This window comes from Nerophis lumbriciformis, linkage group LG09, assembly GCF_033978685.3.
Source record: "Nerophis lumbriciformis linkage group LG09, RoL_Nlum_v2.1, whole genome shotgun sequence".
In the NCBI taxonomy this organism is placed as follows: domain Eukaryota; kingdom Metazoa; phylum Chordata; class Actinopteri; order Syngnathiformes; family Syngnathidae; genus Nerophis; species Nerophis lumbriciformis.
In genome coordinates, this window is record NC_084556.2 from 12450001 (window position 1) to 12471141 (window position 21141).

Below are 21141 nucleotides of genomic sequence, written 5' to 3' on the forward strand. Positions count from 1 at the left end.
CGGAGGTTGGAGGAGGTTAGCCTGTCCGGAGCAGAGGTGTCGAGTGGAGGATTTGGGGGTGAGTAGTTCTTTGAGGTAGAGGGGGGCATTTCCATGGAGGCACTGATGAGTTAGTAGGGAGACTTTGTATTCAATCCTGAGTGGAACAGGAAGCCAGTGAAGGGATTTGAGAATTGGTGTGATATGGTCATATTTCCGCACTCTCATCAGGATTCTAGCAGCACCATTCTGTATGTATTGCAGCTTCTGGATGTTCTTGCTGGGGATCCCGACAAGAAGTGCGCTGCAGTAGTCTAGAGCAGTGGTACCGGTCCGTGGATCGATTGGTACCGGGCCGCACAAGAAATTTAATTTAATTTTTTATTTTTTTTTTTGTAATTAAATCAACATACAAAACACAAGATACACTTACAATTAGTGCACCAACCCAAAAATCCTCCCTCCCTCATTTACACTCATTTACACTCATTCACACAAAAGGGTTGTTTCTTTCTGTTATTAATATTTCTGGTCCCTACATTATATATCAATATAGACCAATACAGTGTGCAAGGATACAGTCCGTAAGCACACATGATTGTATTTCTTTATGAGAAAAAAATAAATAAAAAAATAAAATTAAAATAAAAAAAATGAAAACAAATCCACCTCCCCCGGTCCGTGGGACACATTTTCAAGCGTTGACCGGTCCACAGCTACAAAAATGTTGGGGACCACTGGTCTAGAGCATTGAGATATAAGCCCCACTCACTCAATTTTAGAATAATTTTTGTTTTCCATATATTAGCCACAACGGACTATAAGCTGCATATATATATATATATACGTTGCAAATTGAGTTATTTACACAGAAAGTTTATTTACATACCGTAATTGTTTCCAAACGGTGCCTGTAAAAGGCAGTAAAACGGCTGATCAAACAAAACATAAGTCATCGTCATGGACCCACTAGCTGCGGAAGCTAGCTCTCCAATCAGCTAAACAGACTCAATAACTCCACGGGGACGTCTTGGTGAATTTACTGAGGAATTTGAGAAACTGAAACAATACAGAAAGAATGCAGTTGTAAGTTAATAATACTGACACTTGTAGCTAATGCTAACCACGTTAGCGTCATGACATTACGATAGCACGTACAAATATGCATGAAAACACCTCTACAGACATCACACATGGGACGGTTTAGTAAGTATAAACAATTTTAGTTTTATTGTAAAACTTACAAACGTTGAATGAAGAATCCATAAGAGTAGAAACGCTACGGACGGGAACCCACACAGTCACGGGGAGAACATGCAAACTCCAGGACCTTCTTATTGTGAGGCACCAGCACTAACCCCTGTACCACCGTGCCAGGGTTCAAAGTGTGGGGAAAAAAGTAGCGGTCATTTTTATTCTGGCATCATTCAGTAGAGGTGGGATACCAAGTAAATAGAGGGCCAGTATCGCAGTACAATTTGAAAGACCGTAGAATGATGTTGTGATGTTTGCCTTTGATTTTTTTCAACATGGATATGAGCAGAAATAAAAACAGAACAAGCCCAGGGCCCATTTTCAGCCCGCAGCTAGTTTTTATTGACCCTCGACATGTCCTGAATATTAAATAAATTCATGATCAATTATGTATATACAGTAACTATTTGCTTTGATGACCATAACACAACAGCCAAGTTAACATTGTTCTTGGCAGTCAAAAGTCCGCCTACAATGGAGCCGATAGGAGCCGAGCAGTTCTGCCTACAAAGTCCTTTTAAAAAAAAACATCCAAACACCTCCATTAAGGTTTTATATACATGATATAAATATATATGTAATGTAATAATGGGCAGATTTACACTAACATTTTAATATTTCCGTATTTTGATCATTTTAAGCATACGTGGCACATTAATTTCCAAAATGTATAGTGTACTAACTTTTTGGAATACCTACTCAGACTTCTTCTATCCAGGTGAGAGACACGATTTATGATCTACAATAAAAGAAGCGAGAAAGCAGCAGCGTACTGGACAATGTAAACATAGGGACACACGGTAGTGATCATGTTGGCTCTATATATCATTTCTGTGTTAGCGCTTATAATAACAATATCATTCATACTTGCTTAATATTTAAGTCACGAAATGTAAATGCAGTATTGTTGGCACTTTTTGGATTGTTTTTTTATTGGGTTTCATGGGCGGAATAGTGGACCTCTGTAAGTGGACATTTATTTACGTTTATTTACAAGTTAGAATGCATTTTAAAAATCCATCTGTCGTGATGTCTCTCGTAATGATTGTGAAAGATCGGCAAAATAAAAGTAAAAAGTGCAGTTCTCCTTTAAGATAGCTATTTTTTTTAATCAAACTTATTTGTGAAGAATTTACCAATATTCAGCTCTATATTTAAAATTATTGTTAAGCTTTCTTTTTCAACTGTATTCTTGTTTAATAGTTAAAAAAAAAGAGTATTAAATTGTATAATTATATATTTCATGTACAATTTAAATTTTTCTGGTATAAATTACTTTTCTTTTAAAATTCTGATACTGCTTTCTTTCATAATCCAACAAAAAAAAAGTTGTTCAATTTTAACTTTTCCCTAAAAGACATTAAGATTGTTTTTCTTTATAATCACTACAATATCTTTATTCTGCTGGGGTTTTTTTTGTTTTTTTTTACTTTGACATATTTTAAGATCAACAAATGATTTTGTGATCATTGCCTTTAAATTGTAGATCATATAATAGAAACAAAACACAGGAAAAATACTTTGGGCAAAAAAAAAAAAAAATGTATTAACTTTTTTTTTTTTTTTTTTTTTACTTTATTCTTGTTCAATGATGTAATAAAATAATTACAATAAAATTGTGCAATCAGGTTATGATTATATTTTTCAGGTAAAAATTACTTTTATTTTCCATAAAATTTTTGATGAGATTTTTTTCATAACAACTTTATTCTTTTATTATTTATTATTATTATTATTTTTTTTTTTTTTTTTTTCTGACAGTATTATGATATCTTTCTTTCATTTGTGTAACTTTTTCCTAAAAAAGAAAATCCGGATTTATCAGGATTGTGTTTTTTTCTCATACTATTGCAACTTTTTCTTTGTAATTATTTAATAATAATGTGTTGATCATGCTTTTATAATCATAATAAAACACAGGAAAACAAAAATACATTTTTATTGACAGACTTTTTTTGTGAACCATTTAACACTAGTCAACCTTAATATTCTAACTTTATTTTCGTAAATGTTGAAATTTTTTCAATATTGCATCTGTATTATTAGTTTATTGCATTTTCTTCTATTTAATAAAACTATGAGTATAGTATAATGATTTTTTTGTAAAATTAGGCAAAAACTTTTTTCTTACAAAACACATTTTTATATATTACAAATACATTATTAGTCGACTTATTTCTCATACTGTTATGACTTTTTTTTTTCTTTTTAAGTAAACAAATTAGAATCAAATCATCATATTTGACCTATTTCCAAAATAAATTCATAATTTACAATTTATTGTAATTATTTTGCAACTTAATTATGTCATCTGCTGCTTTCATAATATTACAAAAATAAATAGTTTTCCCGCTCTTGTATTAAATATATCTTATTAGATAATGTTATGGCTACTACTGTAAGTGTACATTAAAAAAGCAAAGAAGCCCTTTGAGATTGGTGGCTGTGTCACACGTTGCAATAAACATTGCTTATTAGCACTTCTTAATGCAAGCAAATTGAGCGTAGGATGAATGTTGTTGCCAGAATCCATCCTGATTGATCGTGGCATTAAATGAGGTGATGAACTTGGCGTGAATCGTAATTTAAAGATGTTGACGGCGAGCCAACCAACTCCTAGGATGCCAACATCCTGTAATATTGCTGGAAACATCATCGACTTTCCTTCTCGTCATCGCCGATAACAAATGAGCGCAGAACTGAATCGCTGAGCTACAACTAATTCGGGTGAGAAGAGCAAACAGGCTGATTTTCTTGTGTGCATGCACACGCCAACATTTTTACGAGCATGTTTCATTAAAAATCACGTTTTTTTGTAATGTATTGCTACGCTTTTTAATTCTGCTTATTAGCAACGCCACTGCTCAAGGATTCCAACTTAAAAAAGAAAATGTTGCACTTGTTTTAGCACGACGTCATACCTATTACATCCACAGCCACTAGGGGGCATTCTAGCACAGTATCTTTGGTTTGCTATGATTTGTGGCGATATGTAATCAATTAATAATGTCATATTTGTGTGAATGTTGTCTGTCTATTTGTGTTGGCCCTGCGATGAGGAGGGGACTTGTCCAGGGTGTACCCCGCCTTCCGCCCGAATGCAGCTGAGATAGGCTCCAACCCCCCCCCCCGCAACCCCAAAAGGGACAAGCGGTAGAAAATGGATGGATATTTCTCACTTGATTTCCACTCAATTTATTTATTTGGAGTTTCAGACGCTGGTCAGCAATCACTTGTCATTTTTACACATTGTTAACTTGTATCATTCAAATATTTATTTTTGTATTTTTTCCCCACAGCAAATCTAATTAATCCGTTCCAGAGTCAAACTGTCACCCTCATTTAATCAGATTTAATTTATTTTTTTAAATTTTGTGTGCATGTAGTTTAAGAAAAGTGAGAACATTTACATTTTGAAGAAATTATTATATATATAAATATGAATTTGATTATCATTTTTAAAGTACTTATTAAGATACTAATATATAATATAGTATGTATTTTCATAAGTATACATTTTTAATGAAAAAAACTATAAACTAAACTCTTATTATAAACTTATGTGTACATAAAAAGGTCTCCTCTCTAGTACTGTGGACACCTTACCTTCACTGAACGCCTGGTGCTCTCTGTAGTTGAATGAAAATACCCCCCTTTACCACTATTTGAGGAAATCTGAGGCATTTTACAACTGCTTAATGTTTTGGTAAAGTAATGAAATAAAATGATTCAAAATTCAAATTACAATGTCATTTTATTCAATTTTTAAGAAATATTGTATACATTGTTATATTTATAGTAGTCAACATTTTATGATTATTGTGTGTGTGTGTGTGTGTGTGTGTGTGTGTGTGTGTGTGTGTGTGTGTGTGTGTGTGTGTGTGTGTGTGTGTGTGTGTGTGTGTGTGTGTGTGTGTATAATAAATTGTAAAGTATTTTGCTCACTGAATTAGAAACACAATGAGTAAAGAAAAGTAAATAAGCTAGTGGCCTAGTGGTTAGAATGTCCACCCTGAGCTCGGTAGGTTGTGAGTTCAAACCCCGGCCGAGTCATACCAAAGACTATAAAAATGGGACCCGTTACCTGCTTGCTTGGCACTCAGCATCAAGGGTTGGAATTGGGGGTTAAATCACCAAAATGATTCCCGGGCGTGATGACTCCCCTCACCTCCCAGGGGGTGATCAAGAGTGATGGGTCAAATGCAGAGAATAATTTTGCCATACCGGGTGTGTGTGTGTGACAATCATTGGCACTTTAACTTTAACTTTGGAACGGACTCATTTGATTTCCATGATTTCTTAAGTGGGAAAACATTTAAAAAAAATTAAATTCAAAAGGGACAGGCGGTAGAAAATGGATAGATGGATGGATTGAATGATACAAATTAATGATGTAAAATTTCCCTTTTAAATAACATGTGACTGCTGCCAAAAAAAATAAATTATTTACTAGTTTCATGAATGGTACATAAATAATATAAGTCAAAGTTAATCAATTATTTTCCTAAACATGTATTATTATTATGGTAGAGTAAGTCATTATTTCATTCAATCAGAACGAAATACTGTAGATAACACCTTGTTTAAGCGTGCATTCCATTTTTTTTTTTTATAATAATGATTGTTTTAATTAATTTTAACATCATATGTATTCTTATATTTGCAATGTCTTTGTTGTTGCATCATGATATATGCTTGTTTTGTTTGGGCTGTTTTTATTTTAACCATGTGAAACACTTTGTGAGCTCTGTGAATAAAACGTTCTTGCTTACTTACCTATTGTGTTTAGCTGGGGTTAAAAAAAAAAGATGAATTTATTTAAGTTGAGGCATTGATTTATCATCAAAATCAAACTTTATTCATATAGCACTTTTCATGCACAAGCAAGTGCTGTACAAAAAAAAAACATAGCAAGTGAACAATGATTAATTGACATACACATCATTGTAGAGTGCAAACCTTGATTGGCGGGGAACCTATATGCTACTCCTATCCTCTAGAGCAGTGTTTTTTAACCACTGTGCATTGTATCTCGTGGCACACTAGTGTGCCGCGAGATACAATCTGGTGTGCCGTGGGAGATCATCTAGTTTCACTTATTTGGGTTAAAAATATTTTTTGCAAACCAGTAATTATAGTCTGCACATTATGTGTTGTTGTTGAGTATTGGTGCTGCCAAGAGCTCGTTAGAGTAACTGTGTAATACTCTTCCATATCAGTAGGTGGCAGCCGGTAGCTAATTGCGTTGTAGATGTCGGAAACAGCGGGAGGCAGCGTGCAGGTAAAAAGGTATCTAATGCTTAAACCAAAAATAAACAAAAGGTGAGTGCCCCTAAGAAAAGGCATTGAAGCTTAGGGAAGGCTATGCAGAACGAAACTAAAACTGAACTGGCTACAAAGTAAACAAAAACAGAATGCTGGACGACAGCAAAGACTTACTGTGGAGCAAAGACGGCGTCCACAAAGTACATCCGAACATGATATGACAATCAACAATGTCCCCACAAAGAAGGATAAAAACAACTGAAATATTCTTGATTGCTAAAACAAAGCAGGTGTGGGGAATAGCGGTCAAGGAAGACATGAAACTTCTACAGGAAAATACCAAAAAAAGAGAAAAAGCCACCAAATTAGAGCGCAAGACAAGAACTAAAACACTACACACAGGAAAACAGCAAAAAACTCAAAATAAGTCAGGGCGTGATGTGACAGGTGGTGACAGAATAACCTACTTTGAGACAAGAGCAACATTGATGCACGCTTGGTTATGGTTTAAAGTCATACCCAACAATTGACTTTAAACTTTTTACTGTCAACTGTGTTTCGTTTTTTAATGATTTCTGCTGGTGGTGTACCTCCGAATTTTTTCAACGCAAAAAATGTGCCTTGGCTCAAAAAAGGTTGAAAAACACCACTCTAGAGCAGTGGTTCTCAACCTTTTTTCAGTGATGTACCCCCTGTGAACATTTTTTTAATTCAAGTACCCCCTAATCAGAGTAAAGCATTTTTGGTTGAAAAAAAGAGATAAAGAAGTAAAACACAGCACTATGTCATCAGTTTCTGATTTATTAAATTGTATAACAGTGCAAAATATTGCTCATTTGTAGTGGTCTTTCTTGAACTATTTGGAAAAAACTTGTTGAAAAATAAACAAGTGATTCAATTATAAATAAAGATTTCTACACATAGAAGTAATCATCAACATAATGTGCCCTCTTTGGGGATTGTAATAGAGATCCATCTGCATTCATGAACTTAATTCTAAACATTTCTTCACAAAAAAATAAATCTTTAACATTTATATTTATGGAACATGTCCACAAAAAAATCTATCTGTCAACACTGAATATTGCATTGTTGCATTGTAATGAATGGAATAGCCTACTTGATTTGATGTTCAGTTTATGAACTTACATTCATATTTTGTTGAAGTATTATTCAATAAATATATTTATAAAGGATTTTTGAATTTTTAGAATATTTAAAAAAAAATCTCACGTACCCCTTGGCATACCTTCAAGTACCCCCAGGGGTACGCGAACCCCCGTTTGACAACCACTGCTCTAGAGGGTGTATTTGCACAGTTCTTGGAGATTACTTTGATGTGCTGTGATGCATTTTTGAGCAATATTATATTCTTTGGTGCTTTTATTTACTTTATTGCTGCTCACTGGGGATTTATGAATGAACAATGGATAAAAAATGCCTGCTAAAAGGATTTTTGCCCACTTTTTCCATCACACTATTCCAGGAGGTGTTGCACGCTGACATTTAGCGAGGTTTTCGAAACCTCCGTTTGGGTGGCCGATTATTTTAGCCGAGCTAAAGCAGCCGCTAACACGTGGCCACTAATTCATGAGCTGTGCAGAAGTCATATCGAAGACTGACAGCAAATGTAATTAGAGGAATTAAAAAGGATATAAATGTTCTCAAGGAATGTTCTTTTCATGACTTCTAAAATGTTCTGCATTTAGATAAAACTATTTGATCTTTTTTTTATGCTTCTTAATTTGGCTCGGCGAGCCGCAATAAAAGGAACTCAATATGTAAATCCACTCATGCAGTCAGGCGGAGACAGCAGGATTACAGCAGAGAGGCTACAAAAGAAGGCAATTACGACAACACCAGAACTCAAATTCAATTACCCTCTGCAGCACTTTCCATTTTGTTTTGGGTATTAAGTGGAATAAGACGGGCTGTCGAGTGCCGAGATGATTCAAAGCGTGAGGAAAGATGGGAGGCGCACAATTCTAACGGTGACCAAATGTGCCAAAAATAACTCATCTTGGACAAAAGAGAGGTAAATGAGCGATGGAGTCAAGTTTTATTGATATTTAAAGGCCTCCTTTTCTGTATGGAAGGAAAAGTAGAATGATGGCCTGTTTGGGACCTTATAGGACACAATGTCCAAACCTGAGAAATTAAACTTAAATTAAATTGAAAGTAAATTCTTTGCTTGTTTTCTTATTGATGCTTTTATTTTTTTATTTTTTTATGTATTGTGTAGTTATAATTATATGCTTTTACTTGTAATTGTATTGAATTGTGGACCCCAGGAAGACAAGTGGGTTGTTGAGGCAACCAGCTAATGGGGATCCTTAATAAAAATCAAAATCAAAACACAATTAGTTTGACATCCCTACTTGCAAAGCATTAGTTGATGTAAACATAAAGAAAGTCATGTGAGCACTCAGGATGGGTAACTTTCACACTTGAACCGATATAGCACCAATTCCCGGTACCTTGGAATCGATACCGGTACTCAACAATACCAATTCTTAATACTTTTTTTGTGTGTTCATGCATGTTATTTTGTTAAATCCATCCATCCATCCATCCATCTTCTTCCGCTTATCCGAGGTCGGGTCGCGGGGGCAGCAGCCTAAGCAGGGAAGCCCAGACTTTCCTCTCCCCAGCCATTTCGTCCAGCTTCTCTCGGGGGATCCCGAGGCGTTCCCAGGCCAGCCGGGAGAGATAGTCTTCCCAATGTGTCCTGGGTCTTCCCCGTGGCCTCCTCCCGGTCAGACGTGTCCGAAACACCTCCCTAGGAAGGCGTTTGGGTGGCATCCTGACCAGATGCCCGAACCACCTCATCTGGCTCCTCTCGATGTGGAGGAGCAGCGGTTTTACTTTGAGCTCCTCCCGGATGACAGAACTTTTCACCCTATCTCTAAGGGAGAGCCCCGCCACCCGGCGGAGGAAACTCATTTCGGCCGCTTGTACCCGTGATCTTGTCCTTTCGGTCATGACCCAAAGCTCATGACCATAGGTGAGGATGGGAACGTAGATCGACCGGTAAATCGAGAACTTTGCCTTCCGGCTCAGCTCCTTCTTCACCGCAACGGATCAATACAGCGTCCGCATTACTGAAGACGCCGCACCGATCCGCCTGTCGATCTCACGATCCACTCTTCCCTCACTCGTGAACAAGACTCCGAGGTACTTGAACTCCTCCACTTGGGGCAAGATCTCCTCCCCAACTCGGAGATGGCACTCCACCCTTTTCTGGGCGAGAACCATGGACTCGGACTTGGAGGTGCTGATTCTCATCCCAGTCGCTTCACACTCTGCAGTGAGAGCTGCAGATCTTGGCCAGATGAAGCCATCAGGACCACATCATCTGCAAATAGCAGAGACCTAATCCTGCAGCCACCAAACCAGATACCCTCAACGCCCTGACTGCGCCTAGAAATTCTGTCCATAAAGGTTACGAATCGGTGACAAATCTAATTTAATTTTAAAATGTAACAGTGAGCTGATTACAATAACTGTGCTGCCCAGTTATTATATTTAGTTTTTCTTACAGTCTCATATGCAAGTATTATTTAGTAGACTTTGGGTACTGTTGCAATTCCAAGACGTTAGATGGCTGCCGTGTGTTGCCCAGTCAGTGAGTAGTCTTTGCCATTACGCTGAATCTAGTCTTTTGTTGAGCACTGCTCAAGCCACAACGACATCCTCGGTACAAAGCCCACATAAGGGCAAGGAAAAACTCACCCCAGTGGGACGTCGATGTGAATGACTATGAGAAACCTTGGAGAGGACCGCATATGTGGGTAACCCCCCCCCCCCCTCCAAGGGAGACCGAATGCAATGGATGTCGAGTGGGTCTGACATAATATTGTGAGAGTCCAGTCCATAGTGGATCCAACATAATAGTAAGAGTCCAGTCCATAGTGGGGCCAGCAGGACACCATCCCGAACGGGGACGGGTCAGCAGCGCAGAGATGTTCCCAGCCGATGCACAGGCGAGCGGTCCACCCCGGGTCCCGACTCTGGACAGCCAGCACTTCATCCATGGCCACCGGACCTGTGCCCCCCCCCCCCCCCCTCCACAAGATAGAGGGGAGCAGAGGAGAAAAGAAAAGAAATGGCAGATCAACTGGTCTAAAAGGGGGGTCTATTTAAAGGCTAGAGTATACAAATGAGTTTTAAGATGGGACTTAAATGCTTCTACTGAGGTAGCATCTCTAATTGTTACCGGGAGGGCATTCCATAGTACTGGAGCCCGAATAGAAAACGCTCTTTCGCCCGCAGACTTTTTTTGGGCTCTGGGAATCACTAATAAGCCGGAGTTCTTTGAACGCAGATTTCTTGCCGGGACATATGATACAATACAATCGATAATATCCCTCTTTAAATCAAGACTCAAAACACACCTATTCCTGACTGCTTATTCACTGTAAATGTTATCAATCTATGTTGTTGTTGTTGTTGTTTTTATCCAATAGATTTTATTGTTTTGATTTTGTACGGTGTCCTTGAATGCCCAGACAGTCGTCTTATAAGTAAAATGATGTATTATTAGTATTATTACTAATAGTAGCATGTCTATGGCAAATCCAATGTAGATTAGCATTGAGCTATCCCATTTTGAAAGTGGATCTGTCACGCCAAATTTCTTCCCCCTACAAAAACCTTCCCCTCTATTCACTTCCGGGGTCATTTCCTCTTACGTCATTTCCTCTTACTTACGTCATTTCCTCTTACGTCATTGACAGCGGTGTGGCGAAATTATTCTCTGCATTTGACCCATCACCCTTGATCACCCCCTGGGAGGTGAGAGGAGCAGTGAGCAGCAGCGGTGGCCGCGCCCGGGAATCATTTTTGGTGATTTAACCCCCAATTCCAACCCTTGATGCTGAGTGCCAAGCAGGGAGGTAATGGGTCCCATTTTTATAGTCTTTGGTATGACTCGGCCGGGGTTTGAACTCGCAACCTACCGATCTCAGGGCGGACACTCTAACCACTAGGCCGCTGAGTAGGTGGCATTTGTCTTTATCTTTCCCAGGGGACTTATGTCAAACACCAGCAGGCTTCGAAAAATTCCAGGCGGAGTGTCAGGGCCGCTGCTGGGAACTTCTGTCTTCGTGGTAACGTGCAAAAAATATTAATTAATATATAATACTGTTAAATGTCTGTACTTTAACTCAAGTGAATTTGTCCGATTAATACAGACGTTTTGTTAACGCTATATTATAAAAAATAAAAAATAAAATAAAAAAAACAAGTATCCTTCCAGCGACGGGCAGTCAAAGCCGAAGTGTTATTGATCGCTGTCAATGACGTAAGAGGAAATGACGTAAGTAAGAGGAAATTACGTAAGTAAGAGGAAATGACCCCGGGTGTGAATGGGGGGGGAAGGTTTTTGTCGGGGGAAGAAATTTGGCGTGACAGAGCCTTACTCTACATCAGTGGTTCTCAAACTTTTTTCACCAAGTACCATCTCAGACAAAACTTGGCTCTCCGAGTACCACCATAATGACCTACATTAAAATACAGTAAAGTAGTAGGCCTAAGTATTCATTCAAAACAAGGCAAGGCATATTAAACCAGTATATTTAATATTGTTGGCCACTGTAACATTACACAGTTTGAACAATAACACTGTGTTTGAACATAGGAAAATAAAACACTGTACTTTAATCGAGTGATTTTGTTGGTGTACGACGAGATGGAGCCCGCGTACAACTAATGGTACACGTCCCTCTGTTTTTGGAGTTTCTGAGTGTTTTAACATTAGCCGCTACCTAGAGGTAGTCCGACTGAGTCCTCTCTGAGTGCTTCTTGAGTGCTTGTTTGCCTGCCAAATGTTTGAGCCGGCGTTTAGTCTGCAACCGGACTTGACTTCACATGTAATAAACGTACTGAAATAGGGCAGAGTTTGATTTTACGTGATGCCGTAGTACCGATGGAATTCGGTCCGTGCCTATTAAGGTACGGAGTTCAGTTCTTGGATATAACACATGCCAGCATGTTGATAAAGAAGGTGAGAAACACCATTAGATTCAAGAAGAACTTCCTTCCATTGCTACCTTAAGGTAAAAGTGATTTTCTTCATCATGTATATGTATGTTGCATAGTTTCCTCATGTGAAACTATATTTATTCTCAATAAAATGTGTTTTGTGCTCATGTTTTTAGGTTTGTGGAATAGACTGATTAGATTGACTTTGTTTTTTACGGAAACAATGCTTTGGTTTTCCTACAATTTGTTATTTGTTGGACCCTTTGGAATATATCAAAGTCAATAAATATTGCATGAAATAAAACAACAATGCCAGTGGTGGCCTAAGACTATTTTTTTTTTTACAATACATCACAGTTTTACTTCTTTTTCTGTCCCGTAGTCTGCCACTATCTTCTCCATTTATCCTCTCCTCCCATGCAGAGAGGTGCTTGGTGGAGTTGATCAAGCACATAGTTTCGCACCGTGTACTTCCATCAAACCTCCCGAGATCTGCCTGCACTACCTGCAGTGTTTGGCAGCACTGCCATTTTCTATATAAGAACTTCAAATCTCATCCACACCTTTGCGGTGACAAAAAAAAGAGAAACAAAAAAAACACTTATTTTCCTGCCAGCAGCTCAGTGTATATCCTGTTGAATCATCCTTTCACTCCCACTGTATGTAGGTATATGATGATTCATTATTTAATTAATAAATTTTTTATGCTGATAATATTTTTCTAAAATTATGACATAAATATGTTTTAACTATATAAATATATATACATTTATTAGATACTTTATACTAGTGTTTTTCAACCACTGTGTGCCGCGAGATACAGTCAGGTGTGCCGTGGGAGATTATCTAATTTCACCTATTTGGGTTAAAAATATTTTTTGCAAACCAGTAATTCCATCCATCCATCCATTTTCTACCGCTTGTCACGTTCTATAGTCTGCAAATGATGTGTTGTGGTTGAGTGGTCGGTGCTGTCTAGAGCTCGGCAGAGTAACCGTGTAATACTCTTCCATATCAGTAGGTGGCAGCCGGTAGCTAATTGCTTTGTAGATTTCGGAAACAGCGGGAGGCAGTGTGCAGGTAAAAAAGTGTCTAATGCTTAAACCAAAAATAAAAACAAAAGGTGAGTGCCCTTAAAGGCCTACTGAAATGCGATGTTCTTATTTAAACGGGGATAGCAAGTCCATTCTATGTGTCATACTTGATCATTTTGCGATATTGCCATATTTTTGCTGAAAGGATTTAGTAGAGAACATCGACGATAAAGTTTGCAACTTTTGGTCGCTGATAAAAAAGCCTTGCCTGTACCGGAAGTAGCAGATGAGTAGCGTGACGTCACAGGTTGTGGAGCTCCTCACATCCGCACATTGTTGACAATCATGGCCACCAGCAGCGAGAGCGATTCGGACTGAGAAAGCGACGATTTCCCCATTCATTTGAGCGAGGATGAAAGATTTGTGGATGAGGAAAGTGAGAGTGAAGGACTAGAGGGCAGTGGGAGCGATTCAGATAGGGGAGATGCTGTGAGAGGCGGGTGGGACCTGATATTCAGCCGGGAATGACTAAAACAGTAAATAAACACAAGACACACTTTATTATAACTCAAACACCTTCACAACACACTCAATCCCACACCCCAAAGTACCGTTCACCTCCCCAAAGTTCATACAGCACATATATTTCCCCAAAGTCCCCAAAGTTACGTACGTGACATGCACATAGCGACACGCACGTATGAGCAAGCGATCAAATGTTTGAAAGCCGCAGCTGCATGCGTACTCACTGTACCGTGTCTGCGTTTCCAACTCAAAGTCCTCCTGGTAAGTGTCTCTGTTGTCCCAGTTCTCCACAGGCTAATGGTAAAGCTTGACTGTCATCTTTCGGGAATGTAAACAATGAAACACTGGCTGTGTTATCCGACACAACAGTCAGGGGGTGCGTTATCCGGCACAACACCTGTCGCAATACACCGCTTCCCACCTACAGCTTTCTTTTTTGCTGTCTCCATTGTTCATTGAACAAATTGCGAAAGATTCACAAACACAGATGTCCAGAATACTGTGGAATTTTGCGATGAAAACAGACGACTTAATAGCTGGCCACCATGCTGTCCCAAAATGTCCTCTACAATTCGTGACGTCACGCGCAGACGTCATCATACCGAGACGTTTTCAGCAGGATATTCCGCGCAAAATTTAAAATTGCACTTTAGTAAGCTAACCCGGCCGTATTGGCATGTGTTGCAATGTTAAGATTTCATCATTGATGTATAAACAATCAGACTGCGTGGTCGGTAGTAGTGGGTTTCAGTAGGCCTCTGAGAAAAGACATTGAAGCTTAGGGAAGGCTATGCAGAACTAAACTAAAACTGAACTGGCTACAAAGTAAACAAAAACAAAATGCTGGACGACAGCAAAGACTTACTGTGGAGCAAAGAGGCATCCACAATGTACATCCGAACATGACATGACAATCAACAATGTCTCCACAAAGACAACTTAAATAGTCTTGATTGCTAAAAAAAAAAAAAATGCGGGAAATATCGCTCAAAGGAAGACATGAAACTGCTACAGGAAAATACCAAAAAAAGAGAAAAAGCCACCAAAATAGGAGCGCAAGACAAGAACTAATTACACTACACAGGAAAACAGCAAAAAAACTCAAAATAAGTCAGGGCGTGATGTGACAGGTCATGACAGTACACCTACTTTGAGACAAGAGCTATATTGATGCATGGTTGGTTATGGTTTAAAGTCCATCCATCCATTTTCTCCCGCTTGTCCCTTTCGGAAGTCATATCCAACAATTGCGACAACGATTTTTTTACTGTCAACTGAGTTTGTTTTTTTAATGATTTCTGCTGGTGGTGTGCCTTCGGATTTTTTCAACGTAAAAAAAATGTGCCTTGGCTCAAAAAAGGTTGAAAAACACTGCTTTATACCAGCACACCCTATACATGTGTTTTAAATTGTCACCTCTTTCACTTGAGCAGTGTTCAATCCCGCCGCAGGGTGGCAGTAGTGTGACATCACAGTCAAACTCCCGTCGAAGAAGAAAAAAAAAGCGGAAACTGGAAGGTGAAGGTGAAGAAGAGCTCAAAAATTTAGCGAGGCTTCCAGTGTTTTATTAGTTTACTTGCTGAAAATGAAAATGTTGAGAGAGTTGGTGAGGAAGAGACTAATGGCGGCAGCCGATGAAATATTCCAGCTGTTTGAGAGAACGATAGCGTCTTACGAGGAGGAACTCTCTCGAGCAAGAGAGGCGCAGGAGCGACACCGCAAACACGTTAATATGCTGCGTGTTGATGGTATGTTCACTTACCTTTTATGTCTTTTATTTGTCTTTGCGTTCAAAAGCCATGACTAAAAAATAAAAAATATTACCAAAAAAAAAATCTGCAAAATAAAACCTGTGGCATGTGTTTTCGAGACGTTAAGACAATTAGACAATTAGAAAAGTACCAATATTTTTATTATTTTAAAAATATTTATTTCGATATGTGAGTAAAAACAACCAGACACAACATAATAATTTGTTTTTGAAAGGTATATTTAGAAAGCTATTGGAAAGTAAGTAAGTACATTTTATTTATAATGCGCTTTTCACAGATAAAATCACAAAGCGCTGTACAAAACATACGTAAAGTAAAACAACAATTCAATTTAAAACAACAGGGGCAACATCATAAAAAGCATACAAAGTGGATTATAAATGATAGTTAAAAGGTGCATTAACTAAAAGCTTTACTAAAAAGAGAAGTTTTCAAATGTTTCTTTAACCTCTTAAGGCCCAAGCTGTTTGTTTACATGCTTTTTTTATTTCTCTTTGCTATTTGGGCTTATTGGACCCTAATTAGAATAAAAACTAAAAAACATCTTTTGATATGATGTACTTAGTCCATAAGTACACAAACGTGTACTTCATGTGTAGCATACTTGCCAACCTTGAGAACTCCGATTTCGGGAGGGGCGTGGTCGGGAGAAGGGGCGTGGTTAAGAGGGGAGGAGTATATTTACAGCTAGAATTCACAAAGTCAAGTATTTCATATATACTGTATATATATAAATAAAAAATACTTGACTTTCAGTGAATTCTAGCTATATATATATATATATATATATATATATATATATATATATATATATATATATATATATATAAATAAGAGAAATACTTGAATTTCAGTGTTCATTTATTTACACATATACACACACATAACACTCATCTACTCATTGTTGAGTTAAGGGTTGAATTGTCCATCCTTGTTCTATTCTCTGTCACTATTTTTCTAACCATGCTGAACACCCTCTCTGATGATGCATTCTGCGTCGTCTCCTTGTTGTGTGTGCAGTTGTGCACTGCACTCTCTAAAAACCGTAGATGTTATTGTCACATATGCATGTACAGTAGATGGCAGTATTGTCCTGTTAAAGAGTGTCACAACATTGCTGTTTACGGCAGACAAACTGCTTTACGGTAGACGAAAACGTGACTGCTGTTGTTGTGTGTTGTTGCCGCGCTGGGAGGACGTTAATGAAACTGCCTAACAATAAACCCACATAAGAAACCAAGAACTCGCCCTCGATCATTCTACAGTTATAACGTGATTGGGCAGGCAAGCTGTTTGTATTGTGGTAAAGCTGACGTGAAAACAGGCTGTCGACACGTCACTCAGGTCCGCATGAAGCTGGAGGGGGCGTGGCCTGCAGCTCCGCCTGAATTTCGGGAGATTTTCAGGAGAAAATTTGTCTCGGGAGGTTTTAGGGAGAGGCGCTAAAATTCGGGAGTCTCCCGGAAAATTCGGGAGGGTTGGCAAGTATGATGTGTAGTGACATGCTAATTTTTATTTTTACACCTTTTTTTTCCAAATTCCATTGTATGTGGTACTCTTCTGACACCACCAGATAGCAGTCTAAGTGTCCATATGTCGGCATAAGACCCCAATTCAGTAGTGTACACAATTTTGGAAATAAGAGCTAAAAGGTGCTGTCCACGCATGTGGCCACTAAGGCCTTTTTAAAGTTTCAACACAGTCAAGATCATGGAGGGACTGGTGCAAATTGTTCCAGAGTCTAGGAGCTATAGCCTGGAATGCCAGGCTCCACAGGTTTTAAAACCAGTTGTTGGGTTCTTTAGAAACCCTGGCCTGAAGACCGGAGGCTGCGCCCTAACGAGTAGGGGCATAGCAACACAGTGATGTACTGAGGGGACCCACCATGCAACGCACGGAATGTCAGGACTAAAATCTTAAACTCAATGCAGAATTTAACTGGAAGCCTGGATAGAATGGGGGTAATGTGGGCTGTTCTGGGTGCACCGGTCAAAAGTCTGGCAGCCACATTTTGTACAGTCTGAAGTCCCTTAAGACTTCAGCGTTGACTTGTTGAAGAGAGTGAAAATAGAATTGCAATAGTCAATGCGAGACGAAATGAACGCGTGAATGATCATTTCGAGATCCAATTTTGACAACAGAATTTCTCACTTTAGAAATATTTCTGAGATGATAAAAACAGTTTTTGGTGAGTTGACGACACTGACCCTCCAAAGACATTGACTGATCAAACATGAGCCCAAGGTTTCTGAAGCTGCAGTAAGTAAAGTACAAAACATTTCTGAAAAATATTAAATATTTTTTCACTGAATAAAACTTGTAGTATATTCAATGTATGCAGAACACTATACAACATTTAAAAATATATATGAAATATCTGCAAAATATTTTTTTTTCACTAAATAAGACTTTTCGTAAAAACAACTTGACACGAGTCATTACTGTATATTCATAAAGAAATTACAAATTAAAAACAACCATTTTTAAAAAAAATTTTTTAATTAAATAAGACTTGTCCCTGAATTAAAAACAACTGGACACTATCAATGTGTTTTTGATATGTTATGATGTATATTCTTAAAGGTATTGAACATTTTAAACGTAAACTATTTTTTAATAATCAGCAAAATATTTTTTCCAGGAAATAAAAGGTGTAGTTTTGCCTCACGTGTGACTAACGCATTTAGGAGTGGGGCTATCCCGGACTATTTGCGGTAGCATGTGTGAGCAGATAATACTGTATCATCTCTTTCTCTTTCGGACTTATCAGGTCAGTAGTGCATTCTTCACTCACGCTTTAAATAAGTAAGTATAGTAAGTACCACTGATAGTCACACACACACTAGGTGTGGTGAAATTACCCTCTGCATTTGACCCATCCCCTGGTTCCACCCCCTGGGAGGTGAGGAGAGCAGTGAGCAGCAGCGGTGGCCGCGCTCGGGAATCATTTTGGTGATTTAACTCCCAATTCCAACCCTTGATGCTGAGTGCCAAGCAGGGAGGTAAAGGGTCCAATTTTTATAGTCTTTGGTATGACTCGGCTAGGGTTTGAACTCACGACCTGGAAAAAACTAATCCAGAGTTCACGAGCCCCTCTCACCTCTCACCCTGTGCCTGTCATGTTTTTTTGAGATGTTGTGTATATTCCAAAAAAATATTGAAAATTGAAAACAACAATTTTTTGGAAAAATCAGCAAAATATTTTTTTTTGTCCCAAAATAAGACTTGTACTACACCATCCATGTGTCATATATTTTGAGATGTTATGAGGTACTGTATATTCATAAATATATTGAAAATTAAAATTAAAACATATTTTTGAAAAATCAGCAAAATGTTTTTTTACAAAAAATAAAACGTGTAGTATATTTAACTAGACTCTATCTATGTCTCATGTTTTTTTTAGACTTTATCAAATAGTTTATAAAGATATTGAACATTAAAAGCTTAAGCATTTCTAAAAAAAATATATATATATATATTGTTTTAATGAAACAAAACTTAAAATAATATTGCAAAATATGTATTATTATTAACATGAGACTGCTGCAATCTAATTTTATTTTTGAGACTGGCATATAGTGAAGTTATAAATTATGAAAAGTGTGTTTTTATTTTGTGCCCTGCAGACATCCAGCAGCTGATTAGTCATCAAGAAGAGCGTCCCCCTCGGCCGCAAAATGGGGGCTCTACTTTGGAGCAGGAGGATCCGCAGCCCCCCTATGTTAAAGAGGAAGGGGAAGAACTTTGGATCACTCAGGAGGGAGATGGTCTTCTCGGGTCGGATGTGGCGGATCTCACCAAGCTGCCGCTGACAGTTGTCTGTGTGAAGATTGAAGACCATGAAGAGAAACCAGCTGAGTCGTCACAGCGTCATTACAGCCAGGGTGAGGAGAGCAGAGGGGCGGAGCCTCCACAAAACAGCTCACTACAACACATGGCAATAGAAGCTGACAAAGATCGGTGTGGCGCGTCGCGGTTCACGCCAAAATCAGATAGTGACGACACAGCATCATTGTCAGACAGGGACAATACCCAAGAGTCTTTGAGCAGCAATACAGACTGTGAGGGTGATATGAGGACTCACAGCAACAAACACTCTAAGAAAACTTTCACCTGCTCAGTTTGCGCTAAAAGCTTTTCCGATAAAAGGGATTTTGCTCGACACACGAGAACGCACACTGGGGAAAAACCTTTCTGTTGTTCAGTTTGTGGGCAGAGGTTCTCGGAGAAATCAAACATGGGCAAACACATGAGAACCCACACAGGGGAGAAACCTTTTAGTTGTTCCATTTGCGGGCGGAGATTCGCGGAGAAGTCAAACATTATACCACACATGAGAAGGCACACTGGAGAAAGACCGTTCACTTGCTCAGTATGCGGCCAGAGGTTCTCGGAGAAGTCAAACATGGTCAAACACATGAGAAGACACACGGGAGAAACGCCATACTCCTGCTCAATTTGCGGGAAAAAGTTTAGTCAGCACAACGGTTTGACAGCACACACGCGCACGCACACGGGGGAGAAACCGTTTGGTTGTTCAGTGTGCGGCGAAAGATTCTCTCAAAAGTCAAACATGGAGTCACACATGAGAACGCACACGGGAGAAAGACCGTATTCTTGCTGGTTTTGTCCGAAAACCTTCGCTCAGCATAGCAATTTGATGGTTCACACGCAAATACACAGCAGGAAATAAAAGGTTTCCTACATAGTTTTTGTCAAGAGTAATTTAACTTGTAAAGAGTCACCTTGAAAGTGATAATCTGTATGATATCTTATTCCCACTTTGGACTATACAGTTGTACGTCAATGATTGTGAAATTGTGTCAAATGTCTATACTAGTGTAACAAAACTCAACTGCACGCATTCTTCAAAATAAAGACAATTTTTATCGTGACTGTCTTGCAGCTCTTCTTCAAAGCGGGCGAAAATCATTTGTCCAGACCCTTGATGTCTTTGCCAACAAGTACTCTTCCGCCTAGACCTCCATTCAGCTTGTAGATTGGAGCATGTCGATTTTGCAGTTGATTCTCTACCTTCCCGGGATTTCCCCCTGCTTTCTTGGTCATGTCGTTGTCACATTTTGTGAGGTGTTCATTTATGTACACACGTGTACCCTTCAGCTTCTTTCCTGTTTCAGCAGTGCCATTTTGGATTGCCTGTTGGTAAACTTCACAATGATGACTGTAGTGATGTCGTTGTTTCTTCCTCCCAGTTCAATACACGTGTCGATGGTGTTGATATCGACATCAACTTCCTTTGAGTGCTGAAGTTGACGTGTTGCTCCGTTGAGGCAACATCCAATTCATCTGGTTTTCTACTGTCGACT

The 21141-nt window shown here is 38.6% G+C and overlaps 1 protein-coding gene across 1 annotated transcript; it reads left to right on the forward strand.

Moving 5' to 3' along the window:
- Positions 1 to 15502: 15502 nt before the first annotated feature.
- Positions 15503 to 20829, forward strand: LOC133607145 (uncharacterized). The gene is made up of 2 exons (XM_061961609.2): positions 15503 to 15787; positions 19441 to 20829. Exons 1-2 carry the CDS (start codon positions 15625 to 15627, stop codon positions 20505 to 20507), a joined length of 1230 nt encoding a protein of 409 aa, XP_061817593.1. The 5' UTR covers positions 15503 to 15624; the 3' UTR covers positions 20508 to 20829.
- Positions 20830 to 21141: the final 312 nt, after the last annotated feature.